Source organism: Bos taurus, chromosome 1 (genome assembly GCF_002263795.3).
Source record: "Bos taurus isolate L1 Dominette 01449 registration number 42190680 breed Hereford chromosome 1, ARS-UCD2.0, whole genome shotgun sequence".
In the NCBI taxonomy this organism is placed as follows: domain Eukaryota; kingdom Metazoa; phylum Chordata; class Mammalia; order Artiodactyla; family Bovidae; genus Bos; species Bos taurus.
This window is the reverse complement of record NC_037328.1, coordinates 69259716-69279012: the sequence shown is the minus strand read 5'-3', so window position 1 is coordinate 69279012 and position 19297 is coordinate 69259716. Positions and strand designations below refer to the sequence as shown.

General features: G+C 47.2%; 1 protein-coding gene across 2 annotated transcripts in view; it reads left to right on the top strand.

The window, feature by feature from the left end:
* The window catches only part of ITGB5 (integrin subunit beta 5), a 115600-nt gene that overhangs the window by 33477 nt on the left and 62826 nt on the right, over positions 1–19297 (top strand). For both annotated transcript variants that reach the window (NM_174679.2, XM_024993427.2), the window contains 1 exon segment: positions 7348–7516. In NM_174679.2, the coding sequence (NP_777104.1) occupies positions 7348–7516 (169 nt within the window).

Genomic DNA, 19297 nt, shown 5'->3' with positions numbered 1-19297 from the left:
TAGTGTCCTTGGGAAGAGTCACATCATATTCACTGATACAGGATTTGACGGATTAATCCAGCCTGGTATTTCTGGTTCTGAACCTTTTTCTTTTGTTAGAGGTATAGAAGCAGCTCATAGAAACAGACTATAGAGTGGCGGTTGCCAGAGGATGGGGATTTGGGGGTGGGGGAAAGGGGGAGAAGTTGGTCAAAGGGTGCAGACTTCCAGTTATAAGGTGAATACATTCTGGAACTTTAATACACAGTGTGGTGGCGGTAGTCAACAATACTGTATTTGAAATGTATAATTGTATACTTGAAAGTTGTGAAAGAGTTGTTAAATGTTCTCACGCCCACGCACAAACAGGGGAAGTACATATCTAAAAATCTTTGCAAATGAGATAAGACGTTTTGTCTTTTATCGTTTATATTTTTTTCCTTAACCCTTTGTATTTCTTCCAAGAGGTCATGGTACTCCTTTACCACCTCGAAGGCATTATTTTATCATCTTCTGGAATGTTCTGTAGCTGGTGAGAAGTCTGCTATCCATCTAATGGTTTTCCTTCTCTCTGGTAACTTTTAATATTTCCCTGTTTTTTCATGTCCTATACAAATAGGCACTCCAGTGTGACTAGGTTGGATTCAAGTACTTTTATTTGCGTTGTATAGAGCTTGCTCTGCTTGTTTAATTCGAGAGTACAGCTCTGTTCTTGAAGGTTTTCGGACATCTGATTGCCTCCTCTGATGCTCTTCGTTTTCTTTCTGACACTGCTAGATGTGTGTTGGAGCCACTCATTCTAAACATCATGTTTCTTAAGTTTTCTTCCATAATTTCTCTCTCTTTGTTTCCTTTAGCTGCATAATAGAAAATGTCTTCCAGTTTACCATTTTGTTCTTCGATTTTTAAAAAAATCTTTATTTTATATTGGAGGATAGTTGAGTACCAGTGCTGTGTTAGTTTCAGGTGTACAGAACAGTGCTTCAGTTATATCTATACATGCATCTCTTCTTTTTCAAATTCTTTCCCATTTAGGTTATTACAGAATATTGAGCAGCATTCCCTGTGCTATACAGTAGGTCCTTGTTGGTTATCTATTTTAAATATAGCGGTGTGTACATGTCAGTCCCAAACTCCCAATCTACCTTTTCCCCCCCTCCCCCCTTCCCTGGAACCATAAGCTCCTACTCTTAAGTCTGTGTGAGTCTGTTTCTGTTTTGTAAGTAAGTTCATTCATATGTTTTTTTTTTTAGATTCCACATATGTGCCATGCTGCTGCTGCATATGCAATTTGTCTTTCTCTGTCTCACTTCACTTTGTGTGATAATCTCCAGGTCCATCCATATGGCTGCAAATGGCATTATTCCATCTTTTTAATGGCTGAGTAATATTCCATTATATATATATGCACCACACATCTCTTGATGGACGTGTGGGTTGCTTCCATGTCTTGTCTATTGCAAACAGCGCTGCAGTGCACATTGGGGTGCCTTCATCCTTTCAAACCATGTTTTTCTCTGGATTATGCATAGGAGTGGGAATCCTGGGTCATAGGGCATGGCAACCCTCTCAGTATTCTTGCCTGGAGAATCCCCATAGACAGAGGATCCTGGTGGGCTACAGTGCATGGGGTCGAAAAGAGCGGGATACGACTGAGTGACTAAGCACAGCACAGCACATAGTGTTTCTATTTTTAGTTTCTTAGGGAACCTCTATACCATTCTCCATAGTGGCTGTACCAGTTTGTATTCCCATCAGTAGCGTAGGGGGGTTCCCTTTTCTCCACATCCTCTCCAGCATTTATTGTTTGTAGATTTTTTGATGATGGCCATTCTGACTTATGTGAGGTGATATCTCATTGTAGTTTTGATTTGCATTTCTCTAATAATTAGTGATGTTGAGCATCTTTTCATATGCTATCTCTTGGCCATCTGTATGTCTTCTTTGGAGATATGTCTGTTTAGGTCTTCTCTCTCTCTTTTAAATTTATTGGCTATGCTGGGTCTTCGTTGCTACTTCGGCTTTTCTCTAGTTGTGGTGAGCAGGGACTACTCTCTAGTTGCGGTGTCCAGGCTTCTTTTGCCGTGGAATGCGGCTTCAGCAGTAGTGGCACTTGGGCTTGGTAGTTTTGGTTCCCAGGCTCTAAAGCATGGGCTCAGTAGTTGTGGCATAGAGGCTTAGTTTTTCCGAGGCATGTAGGGTCTTCCCAGACCAGGGATCGAACTCGAGTCTTCTGCATTGGCAGGCAGATTCTTTACCACCAAGCCACCAGGGAAGCCCCAAAGTCTTCTCATTTTTTGATTGAACTGTTTGTGGTCTTATATTGAGCCACATGAGCTGTTTGTAAATTTTGAGACTAATCCCTTGTTGGTCACATCATTTGCAAATATTTTCTCCCAATCCATGGGCTGACTTTTCATTTTATTTATGGTTTCCTTTGCTGTGCAAAAAAAGCTTTTGAGTTTAATTAGGTCCCATTTGTTTATTTTTGTTTTTATTTCCATTAATCTGGGAGACAGCTCAAAAAAGATATTGCTGCAGTTTTATGTCAAAGAGTGTTCTGCCTATGTTTTCCTGTAAGAATTTTATGGTGTCTGGTCTTATATTTAGGACTTTAATCCATTTTGAGTTTATTTTTGTGTGTGGAGTTAAAGAATGTTCTAATTTCATTTTTTTACATGTTACTGTCCGGATTTCCCAGCACCGTTTATGGAAGAGAGTGTCTTTTCTTCGTTGTATAGTCTTGCCTCTTATGTTGTAGATTAATTGACCATAGGTGCATGGGCTTATTTCTGCACTTTTTATGCTGTTCCATTGATGTATATTTCTGTTTCTGTGCCAGTGCCTTGTTCTTTAGTTTTTAAATCCATGCACCGAAGTTTCATTTTTGAATTTGAGTGACAATATTTTTTCTTTTTTTCAGACTTTTGCTTTTTTATAATATTTTTTCATAACCTTCTGATTATTTTTTCTCCCTAATACTATCCCATTCTAGTCTTTGGTATTTATTCCTTCTTCTCCTCAGTGTTTTAAATATGTTTGTTTTAAAGTGCTTTAGATCATTGTGCTATCTGTTTCTTGAAGATCCTTCAGTTGGTTGCATTTGCTACATTCCTTCATGGTGGTTCATTTCTCATAGGGTCTGTAACATTTTCCTTAGCTCCTCTTTAGAAGAGGTTGTTTTCCATCAGGGGATCCTATGTCCCAGGTATGCTGGCTTCCCTGCAGGGTGGTTTTTTGTTCCCTGCTTCCAGGATCCTCCAAGTCTCACTGTGGGACTAGTTCTCCTGTTTTGTTTCTCAGCAGGGGGGTTCCTTCCTTGTACAAGTAATGAATTCTGACTTGTTCAGGCCTGGGGTTACAATCTTTGTGGGTGATTCATCCCACCCTGGCCCTGGAGTGCATCTTCCTTGCTTCTTTCCCAAGCCAGGGGCTGGAATTTTTCTGGTTTTAATTTTAGTGACAGGGCAACTCTTCGTGGCCCACAGCTTTATGCAGAGAACCCTGTTCTGATGCTTGACCCTGCGTGGCTGAAGTCCATCATCCCTGATAGAACCTGGCCCCAAGCCCCAGATTCTCATTGAAAACATTGAGGAGAAGAAGGAAGAAATACCAAAGACTAGAATGGGATATTATTAGGGAGAAAAAACAATCAGAAGGTTATGAAAAAAATATTATAAAAAAGCAACCCAGTGTAACCAACTAGGGTTCTTGGCCTCCTTAAGCAATAGAAATTAATCAGAGGCCAGACGAGAAATTCAGGCAAGGCTTTATTGAGGTCTCTGCTGCAGCAGGGGCAAGTAAGAACGATCAACAGGTTCTCTTGCTTGCTTGCTTCCCGTCCCCCCACACCACCCCCCGCCCCGTTGGAGCCGGGAGTGGTGGTGAGCTTGTTCCTTATATGGGCTGAGGGTAGGGGAGCATCCAGGGGTTGGGCTGGAGGGGGCTTAGGTGGTCTGCCCATCCCTTCAGTGCTATTGCGTGCAAGGGGGCATGTGCAGTACCCTGCTTTTGCTCCTGACCCTCTGCTTTTTTACTCCAGGTTCTTCAAAAGTGGCAGATGGATTTTTTGGACTCTTGTATCTTTTGTCCAGTCTGCCCCAGCTGCACATGCGCTCCGTCTTGCACAGTTTCTTTGTATTTTGTTGCTTGAGGAGAGATGTGTCCAGGTGCAAGCATTGCAGCACTACAGCAAAGGGGCCCAGGTCCCAGCCTGTCTGACAACATGCCATGGTGGGGCGGCAGAGGGCCCCTTTGCCACGAGATCCCTGCTCACTGCTTTTCCTGCTCACTACTTCCCACCTACTCTTAAGTCTATTCATTTGTGCAGTGCTTTCTTCTCCGTTCCTGGCACCTGGGATTTCCCTGCGAAGCTTCCAGTCTTGGCTACATATTAACATTTTTCAAGATTAGATTTTTACACAGCAGTTCTCTTTGTTTAGAAGAAGAGGGGAGGTCTTTCTCTGTCAGCTCCAGGGTCCACAGTATTATTGTTCTGAAGCATTAGACTGTTTTCTGGATTTGTCTAGATTTAATGTCTTCAAATGGGATTCACTTTTTATACACACATGCGCCCCCAAGCTCTTTAAGCATATATATTTTATTCATCTTCCTGGTTCATCATCCTTAATTTAGTAACAATTTAGTAGGCCCTAAATCTGGGGTCCTACAGCAGAGACACAGGTTTGGGGGGTGGGTGGGCTTCCTGACACAAGATCATCGAACACCCAGATCTTCAGGTTCCTCAGTCAGCTCTCCCAGGGGGAAAATAACTAGTCACAGGTGACATTATTTTCCAGTGACTGCAGAGACGTTCAACAGAGCCTGTGTGACAACGCTGTTTTCCTCTCTAAGAGGTGCCTCTGATTTGGTTGTAATAAAGTTCTCTGCGGTGAAGACTTCTCTCTGGTAAATGCATTCTCTAGTTCCTGATTATTAATAGTAATTCTCTGCAGTAAAAATGTATCTATTTAACTGTCCTTTGCAGGAAGGGAAGGGAAAGGTGAAAAATGCTGATTTAGCTGAGCTTTTCTGGTTTTCTCATTGAACAGCAGTTGCTGTTCTGTTCTCCTCCCTTCCTCAACCAACCCCATCAGCCATAGCAGTAAATACCCGTAGTCCACAACCATGGGCCAGCACAGCACAGGGTGAAGTTGCTTCAAGGGCGAGGAAGAGTCTGTGTACATTTTTTCTCTCCTGGGTCCCTCTATTTGCCAGATCACCACAGTGGGACTCACTTCCTATTTCTCAGCTCACTTCCTATTTCCAGCTGGGAATGCAATTTCCGTGACCTTTCTCTTTATGGCCAGCTGAGAATGGGAATATAAAGTTTGGATGGCCTGGAGTCATGGGTTATAGACAAGCTTGATCTGTGCAAACACAAGGGGTGGGGAAAGATTTAGGTGGAAGGAAGAGGGAGTAAAACAAAGGAAAGGCAAACAGGGACAGCCTCTGATGGTTCTCATCCGGGAGGCACCACAGCCATTACAGCAGTGGGGTTGACCATCCACAGCTGGCTTGCAGCTGGTGACTGATGGAGCAGGTACTGAAGGACCTGAGAGGAATGGGGCAGCCTCTTAGAAAGCCCAGGGTTGCCTCTTGTGGAGGAGGGGAGCCTCTCAGACCTGCCCTGGCTGCCCTTCAAGGTGCAATTAGGCAGGAGCTGCTAGGTCCTGAGCCGGCTTCCCTTCCCATGCACATGGCTTGGATTGGGTTATGAAGCCATCCCCTTGTGCCTGTCTGTTAAGTTTGGTTTTCATCTTTATTCTGAAAGAGAAGCTTCCTTAGCATGGCCACAGACCTGCACAATCTGTCCAGCTGGCCGCCCAGCTGCCTCACTGCCCATCTTTGCTCTTACTCCCAGCCCTACGGTCTCGCTGGCCGCCCTCCGCCCTTGGGCTCACCTCTGCCGCAGGGCCTTGTATTTACTCTTCCCTCTCCCCCTGTATCTAGTGGACCTTCCTGGAAGCGGTGTCAAGCCTCTCACCCTATTCTGTTGGCTGTATGCCCAACTGACACTCCTGCAGCTATGGTTGGGATCTAACTTCCTCCAGGAATGGGGCCACTTGGGATCTCTACTGTGGACTGAAGATGAGAACACCCAACACTCCGGAGAGTTGTTTTTCGTTATTGTTCAGTCACTAAGTTGTGTCTGACTCTTTGCAATCCTGTGGACTGCAGCACGCCAGGCTTCCCTGTCCTTCACCATCTCCTGGAATTGGCTCAAACTCCCTGGTGGCTCAGACGGTAAAGTGTCTGTGTACAATGCAGGAGACCCGGGTTCGATCCCTGGGTTGGGAAGATCCCCTGGAGAAGGAAATGGCAGCCCACTCCAGGACTGTTGCCTGGAAAATCCCATGGACGGAGGAGCCTGGTAGGCTACAGTCCATGGGGTTGCAAAGAGTTGGACACGACTGAGCGACTTCACTTTCACTTTCATGTCCATTGAGTCAGTGATGCCATCCAGACATCTCTGGATGCATCCTCTGTTGCCCCTTTCTCCTTCTGCTCTCTATCTTTCCCAGCATCAGGGTCCTTTCCCACAAGAGGGCTCTTCCCATCAAGTGGCCAAAGTATTGGAGCCTCAGCATCGGTCCTTCCAATGAATATTCAGGAGAGAGATATGGCATTAGCCTTCTATTGAGATGTGATACTTCCCTCTTTCCAAATTTCCAGATAGAATATTCCATTTCAAGATGATTTGCTTCTAAATGATTTCTCTTTGCATGCATCTGGGAGAGCTGACAGTTTATCATTCCAATATTTATAAATGAATGAGGAGGCAGGAAGGGCATTTTCATTCCTGTTGCATTTAGTGTTTGCTCATGTGCCAGCGTGTCCTGGTTGTCTCTGAGTGGGTTGACAGGAGAGGTTATGTGATCTTTTATCATGTGACAGCAGCAAAGTGGATGTGAGAAGCTGGTTTTGTAAAGTCACTCTGCCATCCCTTGACACTGCCCGCCTTCGCCAGCCCCAAAACGCCCCCACCCCCTTCCTTAGGCACTGCTGAGGCTATGATGCCCGTGCTCCAGGCCCTTGCCTCTTCAAGGCGCATGTCAGGGCTCCTCTGTGGCATCTTCCTCAGACTGCAGAAGCCCATCGTTACCTCCGCTTCTTTTGACCTGTTTGTCCATTTCATGCATTTACAGCCTAATGCATGCTGTCTTTCCTGCTGATTAGGACTTGTGTTTGGGAGGTAGGAGCTGTTACTGCTCTGTTGTCCCCCGCGTATCTGTCCCAGGGACACTTGGTAGGCGGCTGAGTATTCGTTGGTGCCACTCAGGGCACTCAGTAAAGGCACAGAGTATGTTGTTGTTTAAGATTTTAAGATAATGAAGGAAACATGACTCTTGTCCTCTTTCTCTCTAGTTACAAGCTGTTCCCAAACTGTGTCCCCTCCTTTGGGTTCCGCCACTTGCTGCCTCTCACGGACAGAGTGGACAGCTTCAATGAGGAAGTTCGGAAGCAGAGGGTGTCCCGGAACCGCGATGCACCGGAGGGTGGCTTTGACGCAGTGCTCCAGGCGGCCGTCTGCAAGGTAACCTTCCCTTCTGTCCCGTCCCCGCATGGGAAGTCAACAAAGAGGCATCAGTGTGGGTGTTGGCATTGCCTGCATATTTTAAGCCACCCCAGCCCGTGGGCTCCCGTCCGCTGTTGCATCAGAGGGTGAGCTCAGTGGGCCCCTGGGGAAATCTGCAGCCATCAAACCAGCTGGAGTGCAGGGATAACTGGGGGCTGGTGCGTGTCTGTGTCAGGGTGTGGCTGTGTACAGTGGGAAGCCGTCTTTGCCAGCAGACAGCTGTTCTGTGTTTCTGCATTTGACTCTTTCGTCTCTTTTTTGGGGGTGGGGGGAGGGAAGGGGTGGAGTCAAGCCATACGCATAGAACCTTGTAGAGCTTTATGACCCAATTTTCGTAAAGATTGCTCTCTTGGGGAAATCCAGTGAAAAAAGAAATTGCTTGTCATCTTTGGTTTTGTTTGTTTGTTTGTCTTTCTCCTGTTTCTCTATAATATATGAATCCAGAGGGAGGACACAGACTTAGGTCAGAAATGAACTCAGGCTTTGAGAGGTTCCAATCTCAGCAAAATATATAAATGGAATGTTGGTAATAATTTATTCTTAAAATAATTTTCTACTGTCAAAACAACCCAATAACATCAACAAAAGATAAAAATAAATGTCACTCTTGAATTTTGCTATCCCAACACATACTTCAGAATTTTTTCCAGAGTGGTCATCACAGACTATGCATAATTGGTAGCACTTTCTTGAACGTTTCAGTGGGCTCAGCAGCAGGGCGGTGGTCGGGACACCCATGTCTGGGGGAGGAGGGCTGGGTAGGGAGGTTAGCATTCAGTTTGGGGAGGCCGCATAACTGATCTCAGAGAGCCTGTGTCTAGTGCTTCAGAGACTCACTTCTTCTCTCAGTCCTTTACAAAATGATAAGAGAGCCATGGTTGTCCTTCCTGAAATATTAATAAAACCCCAAATGGTAGACAGGGGGAATAAGGGGAAAGGAAAATGTGAAGGAAGCACAGCCTTCTCAGTCTTCTTCTTGGTCCCACTGGCATTCTGCCCATCCCTGTTCCTTGGGGCCGCCCTGGAGAGGAAAGTCTCACAGTGGCCCCTGCCCAGCTGCTGGCCAGAGGTGAATGGTTTGATTCAGAGGCCCCTGATGCTTTATAGCAGCCCAAGAAAGGCAGACAGGACCCAGCTAGATTAAGCTCTGAATCTTTCAAGTAAGTCACAAAGTAGTTCATGGATTTGCCTCAGGAAGAAAAATTATGACTCTCATTCAGGTTTTGACTCTCATTCAGATACTGACTGTATGGGGTGCTATCTTTAGAGATGTTCTGCCAAATCCACTGCTTGGCTGAAGAAAATAGTGCAGGGAGAACACAGGATCCCTCTCGTCGCCCCATCCTGGGAATATTGTGGGTTTTCTTTTTGAGGGGGAAAGTCATCTTTAAGGCTTAGGGGGAAGAACCCAGTAACAGGCCTGTACACTGTCCAGTTATATTAATTCTGTTTGATTAGATGAATCAGAATGGCGTGATGGAATGCTGGAGGTTTGGTGGTCTGTGGGAAGCTATTTGATTTGTTCTTTGCCCAACAGTACCTTCCCTTATTGTCCCAGACCCATGACAGTATCCTTCCCTTTGAAAATGCAGTATTTTGAGACTCGGGTATTGAGTGGAGATGCTAACAGATTTCTTAAACTCAGTGCCTGCACCTGGTTGTGAATTGTTGGCTAAGAGGCATTTTAGCGTGTGTTTTGGTTTCATATCTGTTGGCGTTTTTTCTTTATTCCCCACCCTGCCCTTTGCTGTGGGGAGTCTGTGGAAAGTTACTTAATTGCTTGGAACTAAGCAGCTTGATGAGACCCCAGCTTTTCTCTTCGCCATTCTTTCTCCGTTGTGCTGTGTCACTCTTTGAGCACCGATCAAGCAGTTTCTTTCTCAGTTGAAATCACCTGTTTATAACATGTCATCTTTCCTGGTTGACCACAGGCTTATTTATAGTAGCTGAATATTGGAAATAGATTATGACCTGTCTATTAATGAAAGGCTGTAACAATCATACCCTATAAGAATATTTGAGCACTTGAATAATTCTTAAGATAAATTAAGAGAAGAAAGAAAAGCAAGTGATAAAACAGTGTAGAGGTATGACTGTATTGTGCAAACAAAAAAGAAAAATAACAGAAAAGATTGGAAATAAGTAGACCAAAGTGTTAACAGCAGTTGACTCTAGTGATAGGATTATGTGTGGCTTTTTTTCTCTGTGTTTTTTTAATTTCATATTTTACTTAAATTTTCACAATAACTAACATGTGATTTTTAAACTTTGTAATGGAACATTTCAAACATGTGAGAGTAGAGAAAATAGTGAAATAAAACCCCATGTACCCATGGTCCATTCTTAGGCAGTTACCAATCTGTAGCCAGTCTTGTTTCATTTGTATTCCTAACCACTTTATTTTCATTATTTGACATAAATCCTAGATATCATTTGTTTCAGTGATATTTAGATTTTTAATGTTAATTAGATTTCAGTGATAATGAGATTTTTAAAGTTCTTTTAAAAGCCCTAAGCATGCCTTATCTTGACTGTATTTTCTGCCTCCTCCTGATTTGCCCAGATTAAAGGCCCTTCCTCTTAATCCTACAACCCCAATGTGACAGCACCAGCAGGCCTGTGATCTCTGCAGTTGGAGAGAGGCTCCTGCAGGCTGGACTTGACTGGGCAGCCCCAGCGCTGTCTTCCTCTGACCCCATGCCCTGGAGATGGAGCTGATAACAGGCCTACTCCCAGCCCACAGGGGCGGGTGCTTTGTTCTGATTTCATTCTCACTCTGGCTTCCCTAGGATGGACTGATAGTTACCAACTAGAGAGACTTAGGGGTGTGGAATGCTCACATGACTGGTCTTGAATCCCACCCTGACCACCGACTTTACATTTCTTGGGAAGCTGCTCTTTGCAAAAAGAAGGAAACAGTCTGTTTCTACTTAGGACTGTATTTAGGTTAAGTAGAATTCTGCTTTTATGAGTGGACATTCTGAGTTGCCATCTCTGCCCCCTGCAGGTCACATTGTTAGGAGAGGCCATGGACCAGCAGCCACAGCTAAGGAACCCCTCTGTCACCCATGCAGGCGTGTTTCCCAAGACTCTACTGGCCTGGGCTGGACGAGGGAGGGCCACTACCCCCAATTTCTTATCTTTACCTAGAGACCTGTTATTAAACTTGTTATGCTTTTTCTTGGTCTGAATAATGGTTTCACCCTTTACTGCTTCTGTTGCTCTCTGGGGACTTCCTAGAAGTTGACTGTAAGTTGTTTATTCTGAAATTGAGTAGGTGGAAGTGTGATGAGTGGTTCAGGTTGGAACCATGGCTGCTTTCCTGCTCTCCCCAAATAGGGAGAGCTGGTGCCCCGGGGAAACAAAGGATGGAGGGGGGTGCCCAGGCGCTCTGAGTTGTCAGTCTCAGCTCTGCTGTTCTCTGTGACTCTCAAGTCAAACCAGTTCCCTGCAAAGTTATGCCTGGCTGGGTGTGTCCCAGCTATGTGGATTCTGTGGGCTGCTTTCTCCCGTCAGACAGAAAAATCAGATCTCTGCAACCCAGCCTGTTTCCCTTTGGCCTCACCTTCTAGCCCCCTAACATTTATCCATTTTACCCTTTAGACAGATTTTCTGTTCTAATCTCAATTACCTAATTTTGCATTATTATTTTTTTAAGCATTGTATGCCTTCTCAGAAATAGGTTAATAAGTGTGTCTCAAAGCCAACAAAGTAAGTTTGCATGTAAACAGTCTTGGTGTGGTGTGGATCCTTTATCCCTTGACTACTGAGAGAATCCTAATGTAAAGTGGGGACCACAGCCCCAGAGAGGCTGGAGGGACAGCTTCCTCTGATAAGACTTCCTGCAGGAATGCAGATTCTGTGGGTCTCTGGAAGCAAAACAGTGGCTGCCCTTGCCCCACTATCGTCCTTGCTCCAGGTGTTTAGTATACATTAGCTCAGATTCTCACAACAGCTCTGTAGTGTATTGGTGGTGTTGGTGCACAGTTTGGGGGCTCAGTGGTAAAGAATCTGCCTGCCAGTGCAGGAGATGCCAGAGGCACGAGTTCAGTCCCAGGGGCAGGAAGATCCCCTGGAGGAGGAAACGCAGCCCACTCCAGGATTCTTGCCTGGAGAATCCCCATGGACAGAGGAGCCTGGCGGGCTACAGTCCTAGGGTTGCAAAGAGTTGGACACAACTGAGCACGCATGCCGTAGTGCCCAGTTTACAGGTGAGGAAACTGAGTATTCCGAGGTTCATTATACTGACTGTTGGTGACAGGTAGAGCCAGGTTTGAACCAGTTCCAGTTCCTCCTAAAGCCCAAGCCCTGTCTATTTCCTGGTACCGGGCACTTTGGGAAGTATCGATAGTGCCACGCAGAGCAGAGAGGACTTGATTTAGAGTCCTCTTGTCCCGATTCAAGCTGTGTCTCTTCTGCTACTAATGGCTCCATGGTGGTCTGGGTGCTCGGCTGGAGGGGAGGACGTCCAGGGTGCCCTCCAGCTGTGCTGTCAGCGCCCCTTTTCACAAAGGCCGTGTCATAGCCTTGTTTGTGCCCCTTGCCCAGAGCCTTTGATTTTGCTTTTTGTCTCTCCTGGTTCAGTTTTGAGCCCAGGCCAGGCAGTGGCTGCTGTGGATACAGCAGAGGGTGGAGAATTCCCCAGTCCTGGAGGCAGGCTCAGCTCCGAGAGGTTTTCACTCTGCCCAACCTCCCCTGGAGTTGATTTGGCTTCTTTTGACTGTTGTCTGATTTCTTTTAGACCTGAGACTTGTCATTCTTCCAAGTGCGAACTGAGAAATGTAGACAATTGCCTTTCTTTCTGAGTTATCTGTCTCAGCGTGTGTGAGCTGTTTCTGCTAGCAGATCACACAGTGGTTTCTGGGGCCTAGCTCAACCCACCCTGCTTGCTCTTCCCCTGGTCTTTGTGAAGCCCGGGAAAGTATTGGATTTCCCTGTGGTCCATGGAGGCTGTGGGGCTGTGTGGCCTGCCCCACACGGGCCCTCTGTCCATGCTTATAGGTGTTTTTGTTGGAGGTGGTACAGGTTCTCCTTGGCTTTCTGTTTTGCAGATGGTTGTGGTTTAACGTGGGGCTTCCCTGGTGGCTCATACAATAAAGAATCCACCTGCAGTGTGGGAGACCCAGGTTCGATCCCTGGGTTGAGAAGGTCTCCTGGAGGAGGGAACAGCAACCCACTCCAGTATTCTTGCATGGAGAATCCTATGGACAGAGGAACCTAGTGGGCTGCAGTCCATGGGGTCTCAAAGGCGGCGGGGCGGGGGCATGACTGAGCAACTAAGCATGCATACATGGTTTAATGTGAACTTTTGAATCACTCAACTGTCTTGGTCCCTCGAGTGATATGTCCTTGTTCTGCCTCCTGCCTGTGAGCTGTGCCGTAGGCCTCACTGTCCTGCTCACAGCTGCTGGTTCTACACGAGGGGTAAGAACAGACAGAGTTACAACTCAGAGTTATCAACAGGGCACAAGTGAAGAGTTTGTGTCTCACTTTTAAAAATAATTAATTAATTCATGGCGGCTCTGGGTCTTCATCCTTGCGTGGGCTTTTCCCTAGTTGTGGTGAGCGGGTGCTCCTCTGTAGTTGCGGCGTGTGGCACACACACTCATCCCAGTGGCTTCTCTGGCTGTGGAGCACAGGCTGTAGGCGAGTGGGCTTCAGTAGTTGTGGCTCATGGGCTTAGTTGTCCTGTAGCATGTGGGATGCCCCCAGACCCAGGGATCCCCCCAGGGATCAAGCCCATGTCCCCTGTGTTGGTAGGCGGTGTCTTTACCACTGAGCCACCAGGGAGGCCCATGTCTCAGTTGCCTGCATAGCTGTCCCCACAGCTTGGCTCCTTGGGTGACGATGGCAGGGAGGACTCAAGCTGGGAAAAGTTAGAAGGCCCCTTCAGTGAATGCCTGGTATTGTTTCAGATGACGGGCTCATTTTTGCTCTATTTGAGGAAAAGGGGGAAAGTGACAAGGGTTTATTCTTGGGCTCTCCTGACACTGCTCTTCCTAGCCTCCATCCTGGCCTCTGCATTCCAGTCACAGTGACCTTCAGTCCATTACTCTGACTCATGGGAGGCCCTTTGCACCTGCTGTTTCTTCTGCTTGGAATACTCCTCCCCTGTATTCTTGCATTTCTTTCAAAAATTAAAAACAATTAATAGACTATATTTTTTTAAGAGCAGTTCTCTGTTCATAGTGAAATTGAACAGGAAGTACACAGAGTTCCCATATACCCTCCTCCCATACGCAGCCTCCCCCAGCAGAATGACACATCACTGTCTCTCAAGGCCTGTAGTTGATGCAAGGTTTTTCTTGGTGGTTCTGTGGGTTTGGACAGATATAACGACATGTGTCCCCCAGTGTCATATCATGCAGAGCATTCCAGTGCCTATGCATCCCTCCCTCCTCTGCCCACGAACCCTCTTTTAATGTTTGTTCTCTGCCTACTTGGGACCTCTGCTTGCTTGCCTTATGTCAAGGAAGCCTTCCATGATCCTCCTGGAGAGGTTGGGGTCGCTGTGCACCAGGCCCTTGGTCATGTCAACGACAGTTACTTTTATTTGAGCTACTCCTTGAGTGATGTCTGCCTCCCCTGTGAGACTGGAAGCTTTCTAAAGGCAGGGAACCATGTCTGTTTTCACACACCTGGTTCTGCAGCACCAAGCTCATTGGCTGCACACAGCAATTTCTTCTTGAACATTCGGCAAACAAGGAGATGCTTTGTCCTCACTGATTCCTTCATGCTTCTAAAGTTTAGGATGCCCAAGTCTATGCTCCCGAGTACTCCGTGTCATTCACACATACTTCACACGTCCTCTAAAGCAGAGCCAGAAGTACTGTTACTGGACCATGCTTTCCAACTTAGGAGTGTTTATTGTGTGCCCAGTAAGTGCTCAGTGACAGGTATGGTGAAGGAAATTAAAGAAAGATGAGAAAAAGTCCTCATCCTCCAAGATTTGATCTGAGCTTGCAGATCCACTCAAAGGAAATAGAACAACCTACTTGTAAACATTAAATAGAACCATGTAAAATCATGGACATTTTACTATCAATGAAATTTGATATTTGACTATTGATAGTTTCTCCTACAAAAATTGAAAATGCATATAGTTCAGCTTCATATACTACTAGTGTTGTCTTTAGTTGAGGTTGGACTCAACATAAGAGTCTACATTATACACGTTCCACTGTGAGTTGTTAGGGCTTGGGCTGCAGATGAATGTCTAAATCCTGAGTCATGGGCTGAGATTTCCTTTCCCTGAGGAATGAAATGAAACATTTTTACCTGTAAGTTGAACCACAGACAGATTTTTTAAAAAGATTTTTCATTGCAAAGCATGGACAGAAACAGGAGGAACAAACATCAGTAGCATCAGTAGGAATGCTACTGATGAGAGCATGTTTACTGTTACAAAGTGACGAAAGTAGGCTTAAATGTCCACATGATTGGGGAAGTGAATCAGGGAGCATCCAGCCTTGATTTTCCTCATGTGCATCGTTGGAATTGAGACTCCTTGGTCCCCAAGCTCAGCTCTGCTATGGGTTCTGCGCCTTGGCTGGTCAGGTCTGCCTTATTCCCATCCTCATTTCCTCCCTCAAACCTATTCTCTCTCTGTGCTTGCCTGAAAGGTCAACACACAGAGTGTTTCAATTGTGACTTTGAAAATTTGTTGGGCACTTACTTGTCTGCAGGATGCCCCATTAGCTGCTGTGAGAGATACACAGATGATGAAGCCACAGCTCCCGCCCTGGGGAGCATCTTTCCAGTTGGACGACAGATGCCTATATGACAGTCTAAAGTACTGGTGGAATGCACAGACTCTGTCGAAGGTCTGGCTTAGGGGACCCAGTAGTTAACTAAGTGTTCTTTCCCTTCAAGTGATCATCTTTGTCTCTTTGCCTCCCTGTATTGTTTCTGAGGCTATGATGCTGATGATGTTATTGATTACCATTGGCTGAGAGCCAGGCTTCTATGCCACGTACTTCATGGGGCTTGTTTTACCTAATCCAATGAAAAGAAAGTGAAAGTGAAGTCCCTCAGTCGTGTCCGACTCTTTGTGATCCCTTGGACTGTAGCCTACGAGACTCCTCCATCCATGGAATTTTCCAGGCAAGAGAACTGGAGTGGGTTGCCATTTCCTTCTCCAGGGGAACTTCCCGACCCAGGGATTGAACCCGTGCCTCCCGCATTGCAAGCAGATGCTTTTATCACCTGAGCCACCAGGGAAGCTATATTATATTGTCCCATTTTGATGATCAAAACAAGCCTGGAAAGGTTGAGTAGCATTAGAAGGTCTTACAACTGGAAATGACAGAGCCAGAGATGGAACTGTTCCCACTCTCCCAGCTCCTGAGACAGAGTTCTTAACCTTGACCTTAGAGAGCCTGCGGCTTTTTGTGGCCACACAGGAGCAGAAAGGTGGGAGGGGTGTGCTTCCAAAGAGGGCGGGTCCTGGTCTCAGGAAGCATTTTGGTTTCCTGTGTGACTCAGTTCACCAGCAGAAGAGCCAGGACCAAGTCTGTCCCTGGGGAGACAGCTGCACATGCTGCTGCCCTCTGGAGCACAGAGCTTCCTGTTTACCAGAAATAGTTATAAGGAGGCTCCAGCAGCCTCTGAGTTTGCTAGGGAAACCTCAAGTACCATGCCAAGGTCCGTGTGCTGCCGGAGCCCAGCCCTTGGAGTGATGCACATCTTTGCCCTTGGCTTCCCCATCTGTGAGATGGGAACTCTGAATCCCCTTTTGCATTTATAATTTCCAGCATCTGGGAACCGTGGCTCTGCTGTTTGGCTCTCCCACATAGCGCTGTGGAGATACTTTCTCAGATGGTACGTCCTTCCCAGCAGTGAGGGAGTGTGTTCCATGACAACTGAGGCCCGTGGCTGTGTCGACACCTGGCTGGAGGCCCCAGGTGTTTGAGTGACCATTGCTTTTACTTAGATAGGCTCATGTTGAGAACAGAGAACCCCATGATTAAAGCTGGTGTTTCTGTCCTTGCAGAAACTGCTAGCTACACGGCATCCTGACCTAAGGCCTCCCCTGTATTGAACTGTGTCTACCAGAGAGAGTGCTGTGGGCTTGTCTCCGAACAGGGACAAGCTGAGTTGAACAAGGCAGCCTGCCTTTGGGTGGCCCAACCCATGTCCTCTAAGGCTGTTGGGTGGGGTGTCAGCTTTTCTCAGGTTCCTAGAGGTCGATGTGCCAGGCCCTCCCCCACCCTCCCACAGGGCATATCTGAGACTCCCTTTCACACTTGCCATGCTCTGATGTGGTCCCTGCGTGTGAGAAGGTCATTGGGATGTGAGCATCAGGACCCACAGGCTTCCGTGAGCCTGTCAGAAGACCCAGCCACTTGCAGTCCCAGCCCCTCCTTCCTCTGCAGCCAGGCTACATCCCAGGACCTGAATGTGCCTCTGGGCCTGTGTTTAAGACAGACATTGATCCTGGAGAACAGAGAGGGTGAGTGGATGGTGCTGGGGTTGGAAACCACACCCCTGAGGAGTGGTTAAAGGTTAACTAGGAGGAGAGACACCACCGGAAGAAGTGTGTTTCCCGACCTCAGACATCACTACGGAGGAGGGCTGTTCCAGGGAACGTACCTGGGTGGCCACAGAGAAACAGGTTCATGTTCAAGGCAGGGGAGAATTGTCTAACAAAGACCTGTGTTTGGCGTGGAACAGGCTGCCAGGTGTGACAGTGGGTCTGTATGGGGACCCCAGGCCCATATGCTTGGGGTGCCATTCAAAAGGTCCCTGCCCGGGGCAGAGCATGGTTGAGCCAAGCTCTAGGGTCCTTCCAGCTCCAGGCGCTGGGTATTCCCTCTGAAGTGGCTTTTCTGCCCAGTAACCCGCCGGTGCTTCTGTTCCGTAGTGACCTCTTCTAGCCTGTTTCCTTTGGGCCTCACTGCACCCTTTTGAGCTGCATTTGTATTCAGTCACTGTGACTATGAACTCTGCCTGCACACTCGTTTTGTGTGCCAGGCACAGCTAGCCTGAAGCTAATGCCCGGAAAAGCTTTCCGCTCCCGATGGCTTCCCCATGGAGCCACCTTGCCCAGTGGGCAAAAGTCCAGGTGACGTGGGCAGCTGATCAAGGGGACCCAGGGACAGTCTGGAAGTGGACAGGGAGGATGGAAGCCTGTTCTGGGTCCTTTGAGTGACCTTTCTCCTTTGTTAGACCTCGTAGCCCCTTGTGTGTGACTTGTTCCAACCCCAGAAACCAAAGCCTCACAGGCCAGAGCTTCATGTCATCAAATAGAGAAACTATACCCTTACTCCCTAGCCCTTATTTTTCCCCCAGTCCAACCCTGGAGCCAGATGTTGGAGATGAACAAGCCTGCAAGTTTGTCTTCACTCTTGGGAGGATCCAATTTCTATTTATTTTCTCAAAGGCTGTAAGACCGGGTATTCTGTCTCCAGTCTGCTTCCCCTTTAATGAACTGCTGCTCCCTCTTCACCATTTCAAGGTCCCAGGTCCCCCCATTCCAGGCCTGGCTGCCCGGGGCTTCCAATAACGATCCCACTGCCACCCACCCACCCTCCCCGCTCCTGCAGCTTGTACTGGGGGATCCCCTGGCCCTGCAGCCACTTTTTCTGCAATCCCCATTAGTTTTCTCGGATCCCAGTGTATAACAGGTGATTGGATGCAACATTTTTCAATTAAATTAGCCCCTTAATGCTTCCCATATTTATATGATTAAAAGAAGGTGTTTGTTGGATTCCAAAGCATATTAAATAGTTGGTGGAATAGGGAGTGACGTGAGTGAACACTTGTAGACATTGTGAGGGAGGTTTCTTGTTGCACAGCCCCGATCTTATTCATGTGTCCCCTTACGACTCATTCCTCACTGAACACAAAGTATGTGCCAGGTGCAATGCTCTTTGTTGTTTTGGGCCCCACACCCCTTTCTCTCTTCTCTCAGCTCTAGATTGCTACTGCTTTTTAAGGACAGAGCAGAGTGTTGGTAAGTTCTCTACTGAGCTTCCAACTGGTGAAGTCATCTCCAGCCCCAGCACAGAGGAGACTGTTCAGTACCCAGAAAACCAGAGGGTTTGCCTCCTGGGACCTGGACAGAGTCAGAGATTCTGGGTTTGGTGACAGGTCCCCCCAGCTCGTGTGTCTGGAGTCTGTGGATTGCTGCTTTTCACATAGCATGGTCTCCTATGCACATGTGTGCCTCACCTGGAACAGCTGGAGTAAACGTGAGTCACAGAATGCATCACCTTCTGGTGGCGGGATGCAAGCTGGTGGCCTGGAGAGGGGTGGGCCTGGGACCTTGGCTGCTTACACAGAGTGGGCTTAGGAAAAGGAGGGTGAGACATGCTGCACTGCCCAGAGGTTCTGGCTCAACACAGGTCATGGGAATGGATTATAAGACAGAATGGACAGTTTGGGACTGGACAGGTGCTGTTGGGGGACCAGGAAGGTAGGATGAAAGAGACACCTTTAAGTTTTCTAGATAAGACATTTGATGGTCCCTTTGTCAGAAATGGGGAAGAAGGTGCCTCAACTTTGGAGTAGTTGAGTTTTAGGTGATGGCAGACACATCTGGCTTTTGATGAAGACCCGGGACTAAAACTCCAGAAAGAGGTCGGTTGGGGGTGGGGGGTGGGGGTGGCGGGCACGTAATTGTGTGCTGTTCAAGCAGATGTACGGAACTTGGGTAAATCTCCCCAGAGGACAGTCTTACCTTTGACCTCATCCGGTGCCTGGAGAGGAAGTGGAATCTGCAAGCAGCGGAGGGGAATG